The 22,001-nt window shown below is 45.8% G+C and overlaps 1 protein-coding gene across 3 annotated transcripts in view; it reads right to left on the bottom strand.

The window, feature by feature from the left end:
- EXOC6B (exocyst complex component 6B) overlaps window positions 1-22,001 on the bottom strand; it is a 312,215-nt gene that overhangs the window by 145,003 nt on the left and 145,211 nt on the right. For 2 of the 3 annotated variants that reach the window (XM_056344728.1, XM_056344741.1), the window contains exons 7-8: window positions 20,029-20,205; window positions 10,681-10,749 (exon numbers count right to left, since the gene is read on the bottom strand). In XM_056344728.1, coding sequence (XP_056200703.1) covers window positions 10,681-10,749; window positions 20,029-20,205 — 246 coding nt within the window. The remainder of the gene's footprint in view (window positions 1-10,680; window positions 10,750-20,028; window positions 20,206-22,001) is intronic. The other variant, XM_056344734.1, reaches the window with a different exon arrangement.

The raw sequence follows: 22,001 nt of genomic DNA, 5'->3' as shown, positions 1-22,001 counted from the left end.
GGGGCCTCATGAAGGTCAACAAACACCAAGTCCAGCCCCTGGGGGAGGAACAGCCCCAGGCACCAGCACATCTGGGGTGACCAGCTCAGAAGCAGCTTGGCAGGTAAGGACCTAGGGCAGGGGTCCTCAAACTATGGCCTGCAGGCCAGATATGGCCCCCCAGGGTCCTCAATCCAGCCCCTGGTATTTACAGAACCCCCCAGCCGGGGGTTGGGGGGGGAAACCAAGCAGCCGCAGATGACTGCCTGCCACTGCATCCACGCGCCGGCCCCCTGGTTAAGAAGTTTGAGGACCCCTGACCTAGGGGTTCTGGTGGACACCAAGTTGACCATGAGCCAGCATTGTGCCACTGGAGAGAAGGAGGCCAAGAGACTCCTGGGATGTGTTTGGCAGAGCGTTGCCAGCAGGTCGAGGGAAGTGATCCTTCACCTCTGCTCCATGCTGGCAAGACACAGCTGTGTCCAGGTCTGGGCTCCCCAGCACAACAGACAGACAACACTGGAGCAAGCCCAGTGAGGGACCATAAAGATACTGAGGGACGGGAGCACGTGACATGCAGCAAGAGACCCGAGACTGCTCAGCCTGGAGAACAGAAAGCTCAGAGGGACCTTCTCAACGTGTATAAGCACCCAGTGGGGGAAGTAAAGAAGGCAAAACCAGGGTCTTCTCACTGGTGCCCAGTTGTCACAAATACAAAGATTTCCACTGAATGCAGAAAAACATCTTTTTACTGTGAGGGTGACCAAACACTGGATCAGGCTGCCCAGAGAAGCTGTGGAGCTTCCACCTCAGCTGGACATGGTCCTGAGCCACCCCACTCTAGCTGACCCTGTTTCTGTGGGCAGCTGGACAAGGTGATCTCCAGAGGTCCCCTCCAACCTCTGCCTGCGATGCTGTGAAGGTGAACACAACCGCAGCTTCCCTCAAGAGAAATAACGTATATATGGTGGACACCCGTACAAGTCAACGTACAGGTTTTAGGGTCTATATACAAAAATATCACGAGGCTTCCTATATAGCAGCAGCTGCAGAAAGCATGTTCTGTGGCATACCCAAGCTACGGCTACAATAAAGAGTTTGCTATATTGTTCCATGCATGTCCTTTGGTTAATGTTTGAAACAATCACAAGAGGGAACAGGAACAACTTTTTGGACTGTTATTCCCAAAAAGTTTTTTTATCCAGAAGGATTCCAAGGCGTTTTGACACTGTATGACACCATGGCTGAGGCAAGACAAGCTGGAGGTAGTAAAGCCAGGAGAAAAGATTTAAAGGCAAGAGACAAATCCCTGCTCTCATAACAGCTCTTGTGGGTTGTTCAGTGTCTGTAAGTAGATGATTACGTCTCCACAAAGCACAGAAACTAGAAGATCATAAGTCACCCAGACCTCCAGGTACCAGCTTCAAATGATAAAAGAGATGAGACACCTTTCTCAGAAGCCAAACCTCTCATTTGGAGGGGTTCAGGAGAGCAGAGCCAAGGAAAACCTCTCTGAGGGCAACCCTCACCTTCTGAACACGTTGCACATATCCCAGCTTTTGTGTACAGCAATTATCAACTCCCTGAATTGGAGCTTTTCCATCACCCTTCATAAAATAAGACCCAAGCTGCCTGCTGATCTCTGAGCTGAAGCAATTTTTTGTGTTGGGATGGCGGTCTGCGTGCTTCTCATCTTCCCACTGCCAGACCACTGCTGCCCCGCAGCAAGCAGCTCCCGCACCACGCTCCTGGAATGCAGAGGCGGTGTTTGTTCATTGTACAACAACTGCCTTGTTTCCACATTTTCCTGAACAAAGGACTGAAATAGGGGGTATATGCGTCATAAGCCCGTCCTGAACATTGCTCACCCTTTCCTGCACAAATATTTGTAAACAGATTGAGAATTAATGTCCAGCCAACTCAAGACCCTTCATAAAAATAGGGTTTTATTGAAAACAGGATGGCAATCATTTCCCAGATACAGTGCATATAGACCTTTAAGATGAGAAACAACATACATAGCAGGAAAACAGCAACCGCAGCTGTGCATCAAGCCATTTTCCAAGACGCATAAAACATGGTGGCTTATTATTTTACAGCCCCCTCCTCCCCCACAAACACACTCTTCTCTTAAAAAAAAAAAAAAAAAAAGTTGTTGTTTCTGGTCAGCACATGATAATTCCCTCCGGGGTTAATTTATGCACAAAATACACAGCTTCACTAACACGCACAGCTCAACAGTCCTTCTGCAGAAGGATCTTCCTAATGCCTCTTTTTCTAGCAGTCTTAAAGAGTCCACATCTTACACATACTCTGTCGAGGACCAGTTACAAAGGCCAGGGTAACTAAAATACTCAACAGCACAAGGTAAGGCAGGGACAGCATATTCTCACAGCCTTGCTTCCATGCATATCTTGTTGCTCTTGTTTTTCAGTGATCTGCACACATGGAGTCCAGAGGCAATGCTGCCAAGGGCAGCCCACAGGCAGGACCCTTCACTTCTAGGAGGGGTTCCTCATCCTCTGCTCTCCTTCCAGTTTTGGGGATAGCCAAGCAAATCTGGAACTGATCCACCAGGGTCACATTTAGGTGTAGTGTTATGTTGCAGTACCTCTCACATGTCACTACAAACTGGCACTGAGTGCCATTTCCTTATTTTTAGGAACAAAAATAAATCCTAAATACTGACTATCAGCATCAGCCCAGTGAAACAATGTCACTTGTGATCCAGTTGCAATAAAAAAGGGCTCTAAAAGTGTTATGCAAAAGAGCAGCTGTAGAGATATTGGTGTACTACACACTGAAGCAAGGCCAGCAGTGGCCACCGAGGTAACTGAAGGAGCTGGAGCACACAAGATATGAGGGAAGGTTAGGAAGAAGAAGGGTAAGGAAGCATATCTAATTCAGGATTTACAAGGTAGGTGGAGCCAGGCTCCCCTTGGAAATGCACAGCAAAAGGAGTGGCAAGAGACAAAATTCAAAGAAATAAATTCAAATTAATTTAATGGGGGCGAATACAGTAAGGGCGGTCAAATACTGGGACCGGGACCCAGAGAGGCTGGGCAGCCACCACCCTTGGAGATCCTCAAAACTCAGCTGGATGTGGCTCTGAGACCCCTGACATAAATTCCAATTCAGCTCTGAGTGGAGGGTTGCACAAAAGTCCTCCATGAGTCTCTTCCAGTCTAAACAATTATGAGTCTATAACCAGAGGATGAGAAAAGAGTGGGAACACTTGATAAAGATTTCCCTTTCTGTTAAGCTGGGGTTTACCTTAGAAAACTCAACGCTCTTGAGGGAAATTCTTTGCAAATCAGCATCCTTCCGTCTCTATCACTTGTTGTTTTTGAGATATCACCACTTCTGGACACCACCACAAAGTTCTCTGGGGTAGCTGAGGCATTTTCCAAATATTCCTGGGACCCTCCTGAGTCCCAATGCCTGGAAGCAAAGCAAAGCTTAGGAAGAGCCTTCCCCTTCCCACACTTACACAATACAAATAGTGGTGTTGGTCTTTAGCATTTTTCAGATGTCCTGCGTTCTGCACCACTCCAGGTTAACATCTCATAACAAATGCTCCTTTGAACAAAAGGCCCTGAAATAGTTAAAATACTATAAAAAAATAACACAGTTCCAACAAGTGGGAAAAGGCAAATGTTACAATGAAGGCTGCAAAGGTGATCTGAGGAACTACAGCACAATGAACGTCACTTTGGTCCCTGAGGATGTCATGGGCTGAGTCCTCCTGGGACACATTTCCAGGAATATGAAGGAGAAGGGGACTGGGGAAAACCAGCACATATTTAACAGGGAGGAGTCATTCCGATGATCCAACTGCCTTCTATGATAGAGTGATAGGATTTATGGATGAAGGGAAAGCAGTGGGTGCCATTGTCTTCAGCAAGGCTTTTGACATGCTTTTCCATAATATTCCTGTACCTAAATTCAGATGTCTCAGTCTGGATGAGTGATGAGCTGGATGGGCAAATAACTAGTGGGGCAGTCAGGTTCAGAGGACCATGATTAATGAACTGTACCCTACATGGGAGCTGGTAACAAGTGAGGAACTAAAAAGGGTCTGCTCTGGGACATTCCCTGCTTAACATCTTTATCGGTGACTTGGGAGAAGCAACACAGCATGCTCTCCTGTACTTTGCAGAGGACACCAAACTGGGAGGAACAGTCAATACACCTAAGAGCAGAGTCACCAGCCAGAGAGTCCCAACATGCTGGAAGAATGGGCTGACAGGAACCTGATGAAAATAAGGCAGGAGAAATGCCAAGTCCTGCACCTGGGAAGGAAGAGCCTCCTGCAACAACACAGACTGGGTACTGACTGCCTGGGGAGCAGCTCCATGGATAAGGACCAAGAGCCTTGGCAGACAGCAAGCTGAACACGGGCCAGCTGTCTGCCCTGGCAGCAGAGGTGGCCAACAGCCTCCTGGGCTGTATTAACAGGAGCAAAGCCAGTAGATTGAGGGAAGCGATTATCCCCCTCTATGCAGCACTCGTTAAGGCTGTATCTGTACCCTGCATCCAGTTTTGGGCCTCCCAAATACAGGAAAGACACCGATAAACTAGAACGAGTTCACTGGAGGCCACCAAGATGGCTGGGGCTGGAGCACTTGCCCCACAGGAGAGGTTAATGGAGCTTGTTCAGTCTGGAGGAGTGACTGCTTCAGGGGGACCTAACAACCACCTTCAATACCTACAGGTAGGGCATGGAGCAGAACAGGTTGCCCTGAGAGATTTTACAGTGTTGGTCCTTGGAGGTTTTCAAGACCAGGACAGATAAAGCCCTGAGCAAGCTGGTCTGATCTCCGAGCTGCCCACACTTTCAGCGAGAGGTTGCACCAGAGACCTCCTGGGGTCCCATCCATCTGGAATGATTCAATGAAATCAGGTGAACAGAAGCTATATATTTCCCCCGGCCAGGACTAACAGAGTTAGCCACTAAGAGTAGAATGGGATTGAGTGAATCAGGATGAAATCAGCATTAAATGTAAAGTATCAGCATGTTTTCAGGGACTGCGCAGAACTTTGCAAAGCCCTGGGAAAGCACAGCTGCTGATCCTAACCTCAGGTGACAAGAAGTCTGCATCAGGCTATTGTAGTAAACCTCTCTTTCCCCCCCCCCTCCCCCCTCTAACATGTCTGTTTTCCAAGCTGAATATTTTAAGAATCAAGACTGCCTGTGATCATATCTAGCCAGCTTAGAATGAACACTGATTTCTTTGCTGCTTCTTTGATCGAAGCCAAGTGGTTTTCTCATGGGTAATAAGGTCACAGGGTTAAAAGAGCAATATGACAATTACAAAAGTTAAATCTATTGCCACTACAGACAGACACACTACCCAGGGTCCATTAGCACGTAGTACAGAATGGTTATCACAGGTCACTGACACCAGTTCACTCTAATGGCTTTTCCTGTGTCCTTATCAATCCAGTGCACAAAGTGTCTCGCCCTCAGCCTTTCCCTATGATCTCAGTGCTGTGTTTATAGCTATCTAACTCCACCAGGCACCAGTGGGTCAGCCAAGTCAGCAGACAGTGAGATATGCCAGGACACAACGATGGGACAATCTGCAAAGTGTCTGAGATGAACAAGGAGTTACCAGAGACTTCGAGAAGGAAATTTTTTCCACTGCCCCCCCACCCAACTCCCTCCCCGCCCCCGCAAAAAAAAAAAGTTTTAAAGTTCCCAAGGACACGGAGGGAAAAACTTTACAACACTCATCTCAAAAACAGAAGTAAACCACAGACTTTCCATGGTAGGGTTTGTGTTTCAGTATCAAATAAAAGAAACAACTAGCGTTACAAAGAGAAAAAAGAGACATTTTCATATGAAAGAGAGGGTTGGGTAGCCCTTATTATTTGAATTGTGGTTCCTATAAGAGGCTTTCTCATCCCTTGAAAGAAGAACTTCAATTGTTTTCCCCCGTTACGAGAGAACAAACATTTTGGTGGGGACGCTGGAGCTCCCCCCCGAGAGGTGGGAAGCGGGCAGGAACAACCGGCTGTGTCACTGCCACCACGGGCAAGCTGATGAGCAACCAGCCTGCCAATTTACTAGCCCACAAAGGCAGAAAAAGGAGGATTAATGCAGGCAGCACAATTGCTAGCACACTTCTAAGAGAAATAAAAACATACAATTATTTAAGTGGAGGGCTGGGAGGAGACCAACAATCCACCATCGGATTTGAAGCATCTCCCACTTCAAATGAAATCTGCTTGGCTTGGAGATCCAAACTGGTGTCTCCCATCCTCAGCCAAACAGTTCCCCCTTGAGACCCTGAGCCCATGAGTCCCCGCACAACTTCTGTGACCAAAACACAGCAATTCTAGCAGTAAGCAAAAATAAATGCATGTTTCTCCCTCCCAAGGCCACTGGCTCCACACAGCTAAGAGATATTAAACATCATATTCTTCACTGAAATAGGTGAGCAAAAATGTACCAAGTGGGTACAGTTTATGCACAATGCTTGCATTTTAATACAGGCATTTAAAGACATTTCTACACTGATTATTTTTAGTAAAGTGGATGGGTTTTTTTAATTATTTGTTCTACATTTTTTTACCTTTCTTAATGTATTTCATGCATCAAAGCAGGTTTAGGGTTAGAGAGGCTTGGGGCAGAAGCAATGCAGCAGATAAAAATGTCAATGGCGAGATACGACAAATTTATAGTAAATAGCTGTCAACCGCTATTTATCTAAATTATGCAGCTCTGGGATTCTCCAGAAATACTTCATCAACTAGTAGGCAGCTACAGTTTTAAGCCTGTATTTACATCAGAATCTGCTCTCTTTTTCTTTTTTTTTTTTTTTTTTGGACACTTGTTCTTTACCCTAAAATGACCCCTTTGTAGCTCAGATCAAAGAGCTGGGAGTGTCAATACCAGTGTCTTCATGAACATGTTAAGAACCTCAAAGTAATTCGTAACCAATTAGCATAAAGCTAAAAAAACCCACCTAGCTAAGGCAAACCCGAAATGAGTACTAACAGGCAACAGCACTGGCTGAAGCAGAAGGCTTAAGCGACTTAAATCACTGTCAGCTGCCTATGAGACAACTTCTTGGGAGCACCCTCTGTGCAAACCGCTCTGACTTTTTTGGGTTTGTTGTTTTGGGTTTTTTTTAATTCCTTTCTAGTCTTCATTCACTCTTTGCTTTCTGCCTTGCTACAGCTTACGGGAAACATGAAACAAAAATTGCTTTTCATTTTCTGTTATGTAAAGCAAAGTAATTCCATGTCTTGGCCTTGAAATACAAGGCACCCAACAGCTGTTCAGATGCTCCAGCAGATAAACCATCTGGCCCAAACCTCACCTTTCCTAATTTATTTTGGATATCGATCAAAGCAACCGGAGCATTACATAGACTTTGGTCAAAGACAACATAAAAGATAAAAAAGTCAATAGCAAAATCACTTCACTGAAATATTCTTGTTTCTTCTTTATATAATAATATTACCATTTTCAACAAACTTCTCTATTAACTCAAGGAAAAGATATACCTGATACCAACAGCCTAGCAGGCTAACCACGCTGCAGATGAATGTCCTTAAATAGCACATTGCTGCTGAAGAGAAACTAAGTGGGGTTTAGCATTTACCATCAGCTAAAACTAGACACGGCCATCGGCCAACTGACCAACGAGACCAGGACAGATCCCAGGACTCACGTCACCTGGCTCTGCTGCCAGCTCCCCACCTTAACCCCTTTACATGATGCTCTTGCCACCTGAAGAACCACTATATCCACTGTTCCAGCTAGCCTTTTTTCAGTTTTCCTAGGAAAAGGACAGTACACATTTGTCTAATACTATCAGGATTCCCACCAAGACACCAAGGTTGTTCAGCGGTTACCAATTCATATCGATTTAAAACAAGACCTGTCACCCGAGAAGCCTTTTCCCACGCAATTCAGGGGATATTTGCTGCATGCAGAAACCACAGAGAGGGCAAGGACTTGTTGTTCAAGGCACTGTTTAGATACATAAACCCATATCCTGAAATCAAAGGGTTATTTGAGCAGAGAAGAGTTATCCGTGTGTGCAACTCCCAGTATAATACACAAATACCCTCCTGTGATGTTTTGCTCGATATCTGTAGATATTCAAAATCTCCCCTACGCCCATTTCTTCCTCAAGACACTGTCAGCCAGCCCGTTTCTCACAAGAAAAGGAATCGCCAATGAATAGTCCCATAAAGCATCCCACCAGGGCCTGTCCTCCCGGAGCCACCACCACGCCAAGGTCCAACTCTCAATTAACCCCCGCCTGACCTTCCTTCACTTTCTTTCCCCCTCCTCTGCCCTTCCTGAGAAAGTTCAGCGTTTCCTGGAAAAGTCTCCTTGCCTGTTTGATATTGTACTTCGCCTTGGTTGCTGAAGGAAGGATTTACAGGTGCCTGGCCCCCTCTGTAAGACCATGACCGAAGGCTGACCTCCCGTTACAATATGTGAACTTCTGCCCTGCTGATAAGGCTGGCAGATATGAGTAGGATTTTTCAAATAATCCTTTGGGAATTTATAAGCAGCACAGCCATAAAACCGAGGTGACTGGAAGGTCGATTTCACTAAAAATAATAAATATCTCAATGTTTATTCAACGTGGGCCTTTTTAACTGCAGGCCAAGCATTTAGATAACGCTATTGTAAATGACAAATATTAGGATTTTTTGGTAACTATTACATTATGATCCTTCCGTCTGACACTGATGTGACTATTTCCTTCGATGCTTGCTGGATCTCTGACATTGTTCAGCCCAAGTTGGGCCTCGAAAGCCAGGGCAGGATTCAATCACAGGTCAGGAAAAGGGCAATCTTCTTTTCAGGAGCCTTTACTACGGCTGGTTACCTTTTTCTCTTGCTCCCATCTTACCAACACACCTTCTTTAGAGCTCTGCTGTATTTTATTTTTTCCTCATTACTAGGGCTTTTGGCTGAAATAGAGAAGGAGTAGGGGAAGAAGGACCGCATAAGCTCAGCTCAGGCTGGGGACAGAGGATGCTCACCCCTGCACTGGGTTGAACCTCCCCGCCACAGAGACCCCTGCACTATCCCCAGCTCCAGCAGAAGGCAATCCCCTCCAGATCCAGCACAGAGCACCAGCCACGAGACCTGTCTTCGAGCAGCAGCATTTCCCTACCACAGTCCGGAGGACCAACTGCTATTTCAGATTAAAAAGTAAAGCAACAAGAAAACAACAAAGCCCCAATAAAAAAACAAGACCATTTCAAATGCGCAAAACTGTTATATCCCCCGGCAAAAGCTCTTCATCCTCTTCATAACAGCTTTATGTATAAATACACAATTAAATAAATACCCCTGCATTAAACAAATGCATATAAGCTACACAAATAGGATTCCTAATCCTGTTTTCATTACACGTATTCTTCACTGAAGTTTCTCCAAATAAAGTGACACTTTGAAATCCACAAAGTGTTTTAGACCAGTTGTAATCTTCAATTAGCACACTCCCTGAACCGGGCTCCCAAAACCGGGTTTGAAGAGGAGGTTTTTGTCCAAGATAAACAGAGTAACACATTTTGGGTAGGTTAACTTTTTCATTCCAATAAAATATCATGGCAATGTAGCCAAATTACATAATTATTAACAGATGAGGGCACAAAAAGATTTTATATAAATGTTCTTATGACAATTCTTTTCCTTTCACAAATTCGTTTGTATGTATTGCTGGAGAAACTGGCTTTAGAAGTGCCTTAAAAACAATTCTCTCTCAAGCTTGGCTCCACCGTGGCAAGGGAGGAAAGCTGTGAACAGAGTGCTCCTTTCATCTGCTGCCTGGGCTTCAGATTGCTCAACCACAGGAGAAGAGCCCTCTGCAAGCTGCCTCCCTCCAAAGGATGTTAAAGAATGGATGCAAACACAGGTTCTTCGGGCCTGCAGATACAAGGCTCATACGCTGCTGGAGGCATCTTAGAAATTAGAAAGTTGAAGGGCAAGCTACAAAGGGCATCTTATACACCCTCGTTATAAATAAATAAGAAAATCAATGCCTTACATACTCATACTGCCTAGGAGAAAACACAGCTCATCCAGCAGCCTACATCCGCAGGGATGGGAGCTCTTCTAAGAAGCTCTCAAGAACACAATGTTGCTCAGAGTACACTTTTCAGACAATAACCAAACACCGACACATCACAGTTTCAGTTTGGCTGTGTGTTTCAGCGCACGCAAAGCCTATTGGGAAGCTGGGAGTGATAAAGCCAAACGGTGGATTTGGTGGGACGGCAGCAGACCTGCTCCTGCCAAACAGTATTTGAAGAGCGGCAAAGTTCTAAGCGCAGCAAACAATACCTTCAAAAACAACTGCTCCCCCACAACTTCTCCATTTGTGCTGAATAATGAAGCTACTGTGGTCAAAGAAGAATTCTTGGAGAAAAACTGCATGACCAAGAAATATGTATATTATAAACCCAGGGTCTGCATATAATTGGAGAAAATATCCCTTTATATTTCTGTGGCCTGCATGAAGTAACTGTGAGGTTTTTACTCAAATCCATCCACCACTGGCCTATTTTCTACCACAGGTAACGCACTTCCTAGCTAGGTGAACATTAATAAATGTTTTCCAACCTCCTCCTTCCAGCAGCAGCAATGGAAGGAGCGGCAACACATAGTCTTCTTTAAACCATAGTCCAGCGTCAGCACTGGTTTCACGGGCGGCAGTTACTCACCAGGACAGAGTATATGTGCAGGCAACGGTACACCGGTGAGAAGTCCACCAGGTCCTGGGCCCCAGGCACCTAAAAGACAGCAGGAGATTGGTGTGAAATAGGCAGAAGACATCTAGGCAAGTGCAACTCTAAAATACCACGTACAGGTAAGTGCAACTCCAATGCATGCAGGCTCAAAAGAGCAACACCAGGATTTCAGGTATGTAATAATTAGATTGATAATTGATATCTATCTACCTATATCTGAATTATAGGATGTATTTAATATATCCTAGATTTAAAAATTTTAAAGATACTCAAAGCAGGAAAATTTCATTTAATATTGGTCTCGCTCTATTTACACTCCCCTAGGGAATCACATTGTAGCACTTGGACCTCTGTTAGCCAGCTCAGCAGAGATTTAATTTTGACCATAGGCTTAAATACAAGTTCAAGCATTCTGGCACAAGCTATTGCAATTTATGCAATGTCAGGGGGTGGGGGGGACACACGACACATGACCTTATTCTCTAGATTTCTAATTTGATTTCTTTAAAAGCACAAATTCTTTTTTTTTTTTTCCCCTTAAAAAACATGCGCCACACAGACTCCACCACCTTTCAACAACACAGTGAGTCTTGCACAGGGACAAGGAAGCGCATTTCTGAAGGGTGGGATGGAGGGAGGGAGGGCGAGAGGAAAGATCAGAGGAGAAATTTGCATACAAGAAGCTTGTGTCCTTTGGATATGTTCAAGCCAACAGAGTATTAAGCTTGTTGGCCAAGACATAAAGCTAAGCAACCACCCTTCTCCCCCAAAATCCAGAGAGGAGGGGAGTGTTCTGTTGACATGTGGTGGAAAAAAGGGGAGAAAGATGAAAGGGACCAATGGACAGGCCTGGGAAACATGTTTATTTGATATATTTTTAATTACACTTAAGAGGCATTTCTGCTAAAAAGGAGGTAGGATGAAGAAGAGGGAAGTTTCTAGCTGGATGAGGGTATGAAAGCCTCATCCAACCGTGCCCAAAGTGCCTGGGGTGAGTGGTCCTCCTTGTCTAAAGCAATGGCTCCAAGCAGGGGAGTGCAGAAATGATGGGCTGGAAAGGGAATATGGGAGGTTTTGCTATTTAAAAAAACTACATAGCCTCCTGTATAATGCAGAACCGGAGCTGTTAAAAGATCTCCTCCATGCAGAGAAACTCAGTCCTCAGCGCTGCACAGGTTCTTGGTTAGAGCTGAAGCAATGGCAAAACTACGGAGCAGCAACACATGGCATGGGAGCATCCCATCCCGTGCCAGCAGCATCGCTCGAGACCCCCAAAAACTTGACATTCCCAACCTGACGGTGCGGGGAAGGGAAGCAGCCAGCTCATTGGGAACAGACAGATAAGAGTATTACTGGGGTATAGCATGAGCCGGCTCATCCATCCCACTGGGCTTTCCTTCTCACCCTGGCAGCAAGCACTCCGACATGCCATCTGAGTGGGTCTTACAGACAGGCAAGGTTGGCTCACCAGGAAGGAGGAAGGTTTCCAAGCGAGATACTGGGCTGGAATCGCCCGTGTGACCCTTTCCATGTCAAACCTGGCTGTTCAACATGCCCCAGCTGAAGGGTTGCAGCTGAACCTAGAGCAAGCAGCTGTGAAACAGAGCTCACCAGTCTCACTAACATTCTTGCTTTTAGCTTTTATAAGACTATATTTGACAACTGCAAACGACGGGCAGCAGTTTTATTGTGTTAATGCCAATTTTATCATGCCTTCCTTGCCATTTATTTTCCATTTGCAGCCTCCCAGGTCTTCTGTGCTCCTTAAATAGCTCCCAAAGCCATATTTCAGCTGGTTTGTGGACTCTTCGGGATACAGATTTTGCCTTGCTGTAGTCCTCCGGCATAAAGCGCAATTGGTCTCCAGTTGGTAGAACAGTAAAACGCTTCTGGCTCAGAAATCCCTGATTGCGAAACTGCTGGAGATCAGTAAAGCAGACAGAGAAGTATCGGTACTTGCTCGACCCAGCCATTCTCTGGCGACCACCATCAGCGTGGGGAAGCTGGACTGCATGGACCTGAGTCCACCCTGTGTTTTTCTAAGGGAGGAGAAATCTGTCATCCCTTCACAACATCATCAAAGCAGGCAATGTTTTCCTATGAATTTGAATTCAGGATCAAACGGTTTTGCTCCTCTTGGATTTGGGGCACTAGTTGAACATGGTCCATGGAGAAATATTCCTGATAAAGATTTGTGAAATCAGGACATTGCCAAAAACGGAGTTTACTCCCCCAGAGAAATTCTTTCAAAGCAGACTGCAACATTTTCACAGTCTCTGATCTTCTGTAAAAACTTTTAAGCCCACACACACACTCACAAAAAAAGATGCTGGACTATCCTGCAGAATTAACATCTCTGAGACATTAACAGCTTTAAAACTGTTAATCTGGATAGAACACTATCAGATGTGGAAGTGCAATTCCTGGACCACAAGAAAGCTTTCTGCAAACAGAAAGACAGGCACCCAAAAACTGTGCTAGGATTTTATGCAGGTTACAAACCTACAATATATTTCAAGGAAAAAACCTGACCACCTCTTCCACACACAGCCATAGCCCTACAACAAAAGACATAATAATCCTGTCCTCTGAAATCCTTCCAGAGTAACCAATCCAGGGACCTGAATATACAGAATATATGAAGCTATCTCTGTGGCTAGTTTAACACATTGCACAATTTAAACATATCTAATATTTAACATATTCGGGTATTTAGCTGATATGTAGATATTTAGACATATCTAAAAATTCAAGCTTAGCACATGCCCTTTAGGAGGGACTTGATTTTCTTAGCCAAAGCTGCACTACCAGTGTTCAAAAAAATAAACAGATCTTTGATTTCTGAACCTCAATGATGAAATGTGAACTAGAGCCACCTCAACAACAGGACTGATTACTCCCCTGACATCTCCCCTTCAGCCTGATCTTTTTTTTTTCCTTTTGATTTGCAGAACAAAGAATTTATTCATCTTGTTCAAAATTTTCCCAGTCAAACCTCATTCCCAAATCCTGCACCCGGCACGTTCCTGGTGCTGGGAGCAGAGGCAGACCTGCCACTCTCTGTAAAGAGCCAAACACTCTTTTTGCAAGAACATTGTCAGTTGAGTTAAAGACTGACTGTAGCAACTGTAACCCATGGAAGCCAAGTTTCCAATGGAAACGTTCAACTGTAGCTGCCATCAACACAAGGCTGGCCCATAGTTCAGGTATGCTCCAGTCTGGCTTTAGATAAATTGTGATAGAACACCCTGAATCTGTGATCCTTGTTATTTTTTGATGTGAAGACATGGCACAAGCACAGATACATTCACACCTCTCCCACTGAGGTGGGTGTGGGGGGTGTGTGGGGGAGGGGAGGGTGGGGTGCACGCGCGTATGTGTCTCTGTGTAACCTCCAGGCTTAAGGCTTAAACACCAGGCATTCAAGAGAGGTGTTTTATGAACCATCTCACGGGTCCACTGATTGGCATACATGGATGAGCTGGCGCAGAGGACCACGAGCGCACACAACACCACATCATAAAGGCTCAGGTCCCATGGAGGATGCTGAGCAGGCTGGGTCTCTTCCTGTGATGCATACACTGCAGAAAGCATCCGTTCACCTTGCAGAGTAAAAACTCTACTGCTGAAGGTAGCGTTGGTTCTTCACTGCATCCAGCTCAGAGGAGACATAGACCTGTTGGAGTGAGTCCAAAGGAGGCCACGAAGATGGTCACAGAGGTTGGAGCTGCTCTGCTGTTGGGGGCAGGCTGGGAGAGCTGGGGCTGTTCAGCCTGGAGAAGTCTCTGGGGAGACCTTATTGTGGCATTTCAGTACTTAAAAGGAGACTTGTAAGAAGATGAGGACAAACTTTAATAGGGCCTAGAGCAATAGGACAAGGGAGAATGGTTTTAAACTAAAAAAGGGTAGATTCAGACTATAATGAAGGATTTTTTTATGATGAGGGTAGTAAGGCACTGGCATAGGCTGCCCAGAGAGGTGGGAGATGCCCCATCCCTGGAAACATTCCAGGCCAGGTTGGACAGGGCTGTGAGCAACCTGGTCTGGTTGAAGATGTCCCTGCCCACAGCAGGGGGGTTGGACTAGGTGGCCTTTAAAGATCTAAAAAACCCAAACCACTCCATGATTCAACAAATCACATCTAATCTCTTTGGGTACCAGCAGCTGGGAAGCACTTGATCCCATGCTGAATGGAAGTAAAGAATAAACTCTGCTGTAGATATACTACATCTTGTATGGTCTTGGCATCCTTTGACTGTCCCACTGTGTGTCCCATGGCTAAACCTCGGGGGGGGCGGTGGGGTGAATGAATGTATTCCTACGGTCAAGAGGATGTTCAGGATACTGTAATATTGGAAGTGGCCAGATGGTCCTGCAGACTAACTGATCTCAGTCTGGCTCATGTTATAGACAACAGGCAGACAGCTTTGTCTGGAAATAGAGAGGTTTGTCTCAGTGTCCAAAATATGGCTTGCATAATTACTAGTGGAAGCAAACAAAAGGTGAAGGCTGATGGCATCTAACAAAGCCGTTTATCAGGGAAAGCCAAGAGAGGTCCCTGGGGTCCCTGCTCCAGCTCCCAAAACTTTGTAACAGAGATCTATTACACTCACTTAGAGAATTACAACTTATTCCTACAGCCAGGTCAACCTGAAGGAACGCCAGAAGCATGATGAATTTTGGCTACACCTCACACCTGCTGATGTCGAGTGCCAAACTCAGTCTCCAAATAGAAAACTGTCTGGAATTTTTTAATTTATTCTTCATAGACAGTTGAGTGGCTGTTTTTTTCTGAAGTGTGATGTCCTTCCTTAGAACTTCCCTTCTTTCACAAGGGAGCACCAGGGAGTCCAACTCAACCCAACCCAACCACTTCACAGACACCTGACCAGTCTGTTTTGGGGACAAGAAGAAACGAGGCACAAGACAAGCGAGTTTGTCCTGTGGTATTCAACAAGATCGCAAAAGAAAAGTCACTGAAAATGAGAAGAATCTGGATGAGCTTTGTAGTCTTCTGGATGCTCTTTACTACAAAGGAAACAGCTGGCACAAACTGAACAGACTGTGGAGCTACTCGCTGTGAAATGCAAATTCTCCTTCTGCAACTTGACATTCATAAAAACGGAATTTAAGCCTTCTCCCAGCTGACTTTACAGCAGTGCCCGTTCCCTCACTCCGATTATAGTGGGAGCTTCCACCTCCGCAAGGCATCTGTACCTAAGTGGGACAAGTCTAGACCATAATGTCTCCCAACTGGAGAACATGAAATGGAGTGCAGTCTTGTATTTGTCCTCTTGAATGCAGCTAGCAGAACTCTCTTATGCTTCTCACTCCAAGGGAGAGAATGGTCTACACAGGAATACAAGCAACAGTGTAAGCAAAACCCTTCTGCTCTTTCTTCCCTTTCAAAGCTTTTCCTGTAGATTTTGTGGCAGGGATGAAGGGATTGCTCCATATGGGTAAGGAATCACAGGATTTCCAGAACAGTTCATCCTGCCTAGGTGGAGAACTCCGTAACACAGCCTGCTGAAGCACCTCAGATTTTTTTTTCCTCTAGGAAATATTTAGCCCACTGTGCACCAGGATCAGGAAGCTCTCCTGCCTCAACTTAATCAGAAACACCTAGGACCATCCTGTTCACAATTCTGGGCAGGAGTGGGTGCAAGGCACCCCTCATTCTTCCCTTTCTGTATTCAACTAGTCTTCACTGGCCATCTTCCAAATAGAAACCTGCAGTTACTGGTTGGCTTTACTGCCTGTGACAGGTCAAGAGCAATATCTACCAGTACAGACTTCAAATGCTTTAGGATAATTCCTTTACTTGTCTACTGACTTTATGCTACAAGGGGACACCTTTTCTTTCTCAAGGTTTTTCTGATAGTCATCTTCTGTATTTCCTTGAGAAGCATGAGGTTTAGCAATCTCAGTGATGGGCAAAGCACAGCAAACAACACATGCCCACTTGTTGCAGTACTGCCCCTCTAAGCCCAGAAAGCCTTCTCCATCACTCCAGAACGTGGGGCTGTGCAGAAAGCGAGATGCAGTTCACTTGCACTCAGGACACTTAATTTTAAGCAACAAGGATTAACTTCAGAGACTCAGATTCCGAATTAATAGTATTCCTGCATAGATCAGACAACCATAAGAAGAAAGAGTCACAACAGAAAATGAGAAGCTAGGAATGAATCCATCAACCATGAAAAAATAATTCTGCAGTTAGCCTGTAACTTTTGAGAACCCTTTACCAAAGAACTGCTCATTAAGATTTTACAGACTGTACTGGGCTGACCTGGAGTTCATTTTCTTCATTACAGCCCACATGGTACTGTGGTTTAGATGTGTGACCAAACCAGCACTGATAACACGCCAGTGTTTTAGCTGTTGTTAAACTGTGCTTACATGGCATCAAGACTGTCTCTATTTCTTACTCTGCCCCCTAGCAAGTAGGCTGGGGCTGGGCAGCAGGGTGGGAGCAGACACTGCTGGGACAGCTGACCCAAGCCGACCGAAGGGTTATTCCATGCCATGTAATGCCAGGGTCAGCAATAAAACTGTGGGGGTGGCAGGAGGGGACAGGGTTTTGGATTTGATTTTTCAGAAGTAGCCATTGCTCGGACACTGTCTGCCCATGGTGCTGAGCATCAGGCTTACTGGTGTGAGGTGCTGCGTGACTGCCTTTGCAGCACTTGATGGGTTTTTTCCCCTTTACTTGTTAAACTGTCTTTACCTGGGCCCATGAGTTTCCTCCCTTTTGCCCTTCACATTGTCCCCACAATTATTCTGGGTGGCAGGGGGTGAGCGAGTAACTGGGGTGGGGCGGGGGTAGCCACTGGCCAGGGTCAACCTGTTACACACAAACCACTCCTTCAGGTTCAGAATCACAGAATCATTTAGGTTGGAAAAGATGCTAAAGATCAGCCAGTCCAACTGTTAACCCAGCACGGCCAAGGCCACCACTGAACCATGTCCCCAAGCACCACAGCCACATGGTTTTTGAACACCCCCAGGCATGATGACACCCCAGTCCCCGGGCAGCCTGTGCCAGCGCCTGCCAGCCCTCTCGGTGCAGAATGTTCCCTCACACCCAATCTCACCCTCCCCTGGCACAACGTGAGGCCGTTTGCTCTCGTCCTGTCGCTGGTTCCTGGGGAGCAGAGACCGACCCCCCTGGCTACAGCCTCCTGCCAGGCCGTTGCAGAGCCACCGGGTCCCCCCCAGCCCCCTTCTCTCCAGGCTGACCCCCCCAGGCCCGCAGCCGCCCCCCATCAGGCAGGTGCCCCAGCCCCCCACCCTGCCCGATGGCGGGGGGCGCAGGGCTGACGCCAGGCAGCGGGGGGGCTCCGCGCGAGGCCCCGCAGCCCGGCCGGGCGCTCCCCCCGCGCTGTTTCATCACCACGGACAGCGCCGCTCCCGCCGCGCCCATCCCCGCCCGGGCCCCGCCCGCCCCGCGGGCACCTCCCGCCGGGCAGCGGAGTGGGGAGGGTGCCCGAGTCTCCGGTGGGGGCGGGCCGGGAGAGCTGGGGGGGTTCAGCCTGGAGAAGGGAAGGCTGCGGGGAGACCTTAGCGCACCTCCCAGTACCTGAAGGGGATGCAAGAAAGCTGGAGAGGGGCTTTTCACAAGGGTGTGTAGCGATGGGACGAGGGGCAATGGCTTTACACTGAAAGAGGGGAGATTTAGATTGGATACAAGGTCGAAATTCTTCCCTGTGAGGGTGGTGAGGCGCTGGCAGAGGCTGCCCAGAGCAGCTGTGGATGCCTCATCCCTGGCAGTGTCCAAGGCCAGGCTGGATGGGGCTTGGAGCAACCTGGGCTGGTGGGAGGGGTCCCTGCCCACGGCAGGGGTGGGACTGGGTGGGCTTTAAGGTCCCTTCCAACCCAAACTACTCTGTGATTTCACCCAACCGTGCTATACCAATTATTGTCTTTAAATTCTTCCCCCCTTAATGTTTTCCTTATGCTTTCCCTTATACCTCTCAATTCTAATAGAAACTCAATTCTAATTCCTAATTCAAATCGACTTTGGACACCCCACCAGCACCACCACGTTTCACACTGCTGCAAGAACCCACTCCACAGTAAGTGAGGGATTTTTTAGATTGAGAAGAAACAGGAACTATCAAAGGACTGTCTTTTAATTTTTAACAGGGAAACACCAAAACAGATCTATTCAAATCAATGTTTGTTTTCAAAAAAACATGTCCGTCCCACTCATTCTTCTTTTGTTTAACTTCTGCTCTACTTGCATTTTAATGTAGGAGTCAATAGCCCACCCAGATGGTTTCAATGCAGTGTGAGCACTCCGGGTCGTACCCTACAGTTTGGTTCCTGTGCAGAAAGTGGTGATCTCCTCAGTCTGCTTTGGAAGTGCAGCACAGATGAAGAGGAGAGGATTGAACTGCAAAGAAAACGGCAGAACACAAGCACAGAACCACTGGAGCAACCCACACTATTTTAAACTTCAGAAACTTGTTCTTAAACCTCTTCTCTGGCTGGTCACGGACTGTCAGGTTCAGGACAACAAGCACTACCCGTTTCAGTTACAGGTTGCAGCTGAAAATATCATTCTTCTGACATAAGATAGGCTTCAGCAATAAGAGAAAAAGCATCCAGCGTGGCGGATAAAGCTTGCCGAAAGGTCCAACACAAGACCGCATTACAAGAAATGAAAAACACATCAAAAAACTCAACACTTCATGACCTGCACTCCAAACACCTATCTCCAAGCCGCCTTTCCTGAAACACAGAGGGACAGGGCACCCTGGCATGCTCAGCACCACAAATCCAAGATGACCCACCGCATGCACTATCCTCCAGCGCAGCGAGGAAAGAACCAACACCAGCAGCAGCGAGGTTATGCTTTGCAGTTCCCAGAAAGGTCTGAGGAAGCAGCAGAACCATCAAGGAATTAAAATTGCTTTAAAAAAATACTGTCCCCACACAACCCTATTCAACACAAAGTATGCCTCTGCCACCAAGACACAGGTCCCACAGAAAAGAACAAGTATCTTGTGTGCTACACAGTGATTTGTTTTTTTTAAAACGAAGCACAGCTACCAAACTGCCTTCCCAAGTAAGCACAGAGGTGCAGCCCTTGACCCAGGGGAGAGAAGACACAGGCTGTTGGCTCTCATACAACCCTGGGCCCCTCTGCTGAGCCTGCTAATGTGAACAGGGGCAAGAGTGCAAAATAATGCAACACTGAATCACACCCCATGTTCTGCACGGCAACATCAAAGACTGAGCAAGGCGCAAACATCGTTTCAGACACTACCGATCACCCCCAAACTGTCCAGTCTCCTGGGTTTGATGTTATACAGTTACCTCTTCATCCTCATCCTCATCTTCAACATCCAGGATACCCGAATCTTGCTCAGACATGGGGCTAGTGTTTTTTACCTCCAGATCTGAACTTGCGCAGACTTCTTTCTTGGACTTCTTCCCCCCGCTTATCCTGGGATGCTGTGATACAATACTGTCCAGGTTTCTTTGTTGCTGTGCCTAGAAAAAAAGCAGATTTCACCTTTTACAATAGCATCCCTCCGATTTTTAAATTTTTTTTTAGCCAAAAGATGTGATCAGTCATGAAATATGACAAATGAGACAAATAAAACACACAACTTAATGGAACTTAAAAACGTTACGTTTTTCCTAACCCAGATATTCCAAAGAAACAGAAGATTTGTTTCAAAACCATTCCAGGGATTACGCAACAATACAAACAATATTCTGACTCTTCACAAATCAAGATGCCAAACCCATCATACTGCCATATTGATCTATTTACAGCACAGATGCAGAAATATTAGCCCATAGGCCATGTGGTGACTGTCACAGGCTAAATTAAAGGACATACTTAACAGTTGGATTTGTTCCTCTTTTCAACCCATGTCAGCACAAAACATTCCACATCTGGACCCCAGAGGTTCCTGAAAGCATTTTTGTGGTACCCCAGGAGAGCTTAATTGTACATTGCTGATGTACAGAATGAGCTGTAAAAGGTATTGAGCAAAAATTCACTCTCAGAGAAGCGCCACGATTCAGGGAGCGAAACACACAGATTCAGTAGAGCTCCCTGGAACTGCTGTTGGTATCTGTTCCTGGGGGTTTGGAGTTTGTTTGCAGCCGAGGTCAACGCGTGTGCTCTGCTGCAAAAACTCCTTTGGTTTCCTCATTGTTACCAAGCACAATATTAGACAGGACAAACGGTTTAGCTCCAATTGTTCAAGAGAGTTGACCAAGAAATTCAAAATGAAAAGGCAGGGTAAGGAGGGGGAACAGCACTAACACACAAGTGGCCACAAGTGCCAAATCATGGCCAAAGAAGTGGAAAAAGGCCAAGCCAATGGATGCAGTGGCTCTGCACATGTGGGCTGATGCTCTGGTGTAACTAGAGACTAAACACTCTGAAAGCCTGAATTTTATATGCATATATACACATAGATTTATAGGACCTCTCCCATATTTTTCTATGAAATTTTAGTATGTAAGAAGAAAGGTGTATGGAAACCATCCAGATGTCTTTCTGAAAGTGATATTCTAGATGGTAGGTTTCTTTTTAAAAAATAATGAGTTTTTTATATATATATATATATATTTCAGTTATTAATATAAGCTCTCTTTCTAGCAAGTACCTGTACAACCAGAATCAAACCTGCACCCATGTATTTTATTGCTCCCCTACAACAAGAGACAAATGAGGTGGTGAAACGGGACCAGCCCCTGCCCCAAGCTAATGTGACAGCTTGGCTTTAGAAGGAAGAAGGAATACTAGAAACCATATTGTAGATATGGTTGTCAGTGAAACCAACTGTGCTAGCAAAACAATGGAGAATTAAAACAAGTGGTACCTATTAAAAAAAAATAAATAATTACTTTTGCTCCCTGAACTGCAGAAAGTAGAAAGCTCTACCTAGAGTGCAAACCTCCAAAATTATTTCCCTTTAAACTCTTAAAAGAATTAATATCACACAAAAATAATTTATGAGCAATTTTTATTTTGACAGCCTCTCTCAGCTCAACTCCCTTTTGAATCCCTCCTTGGGAAGAAAGACCCCATCAGAGACCCATCACTTGTGTAGTTTCTAGATCTGAAGAATATTAAAACTAATGCAGGGCATGGATATCCCAACTCTTGCAAAATCCAGCCAGGCTCTACCATCATGTAAGGCAAAGCACCCTCCACACCATGCACATACAATTGGCTTTGTCTTAATTAATGACTATAGCAATTATTAATAAAATTAAATACTAGACACTAGACGAGGTTGCACCAGGAATTGGAACTAAACTCTACA

Source organism: Falco biarmicus, chromosome 1, assembly GCF_023638135.1.
Source record: "Falco biarmicus isolate bFalBia1 chromosome 1, bFalBia1.pri, whole genome shotgun sequence".
Lineage (NCBI taxonomy): Eukaryota > Metazoa > Chordata > Aves > Falconiformes > Falconidae > Falco > Falco biarmicus.
The sequence above is the reverse complement of the archived record's forward strand: the minus strand, read 5'-3'. Positions and strand labels throughout refer to the sequence as shown.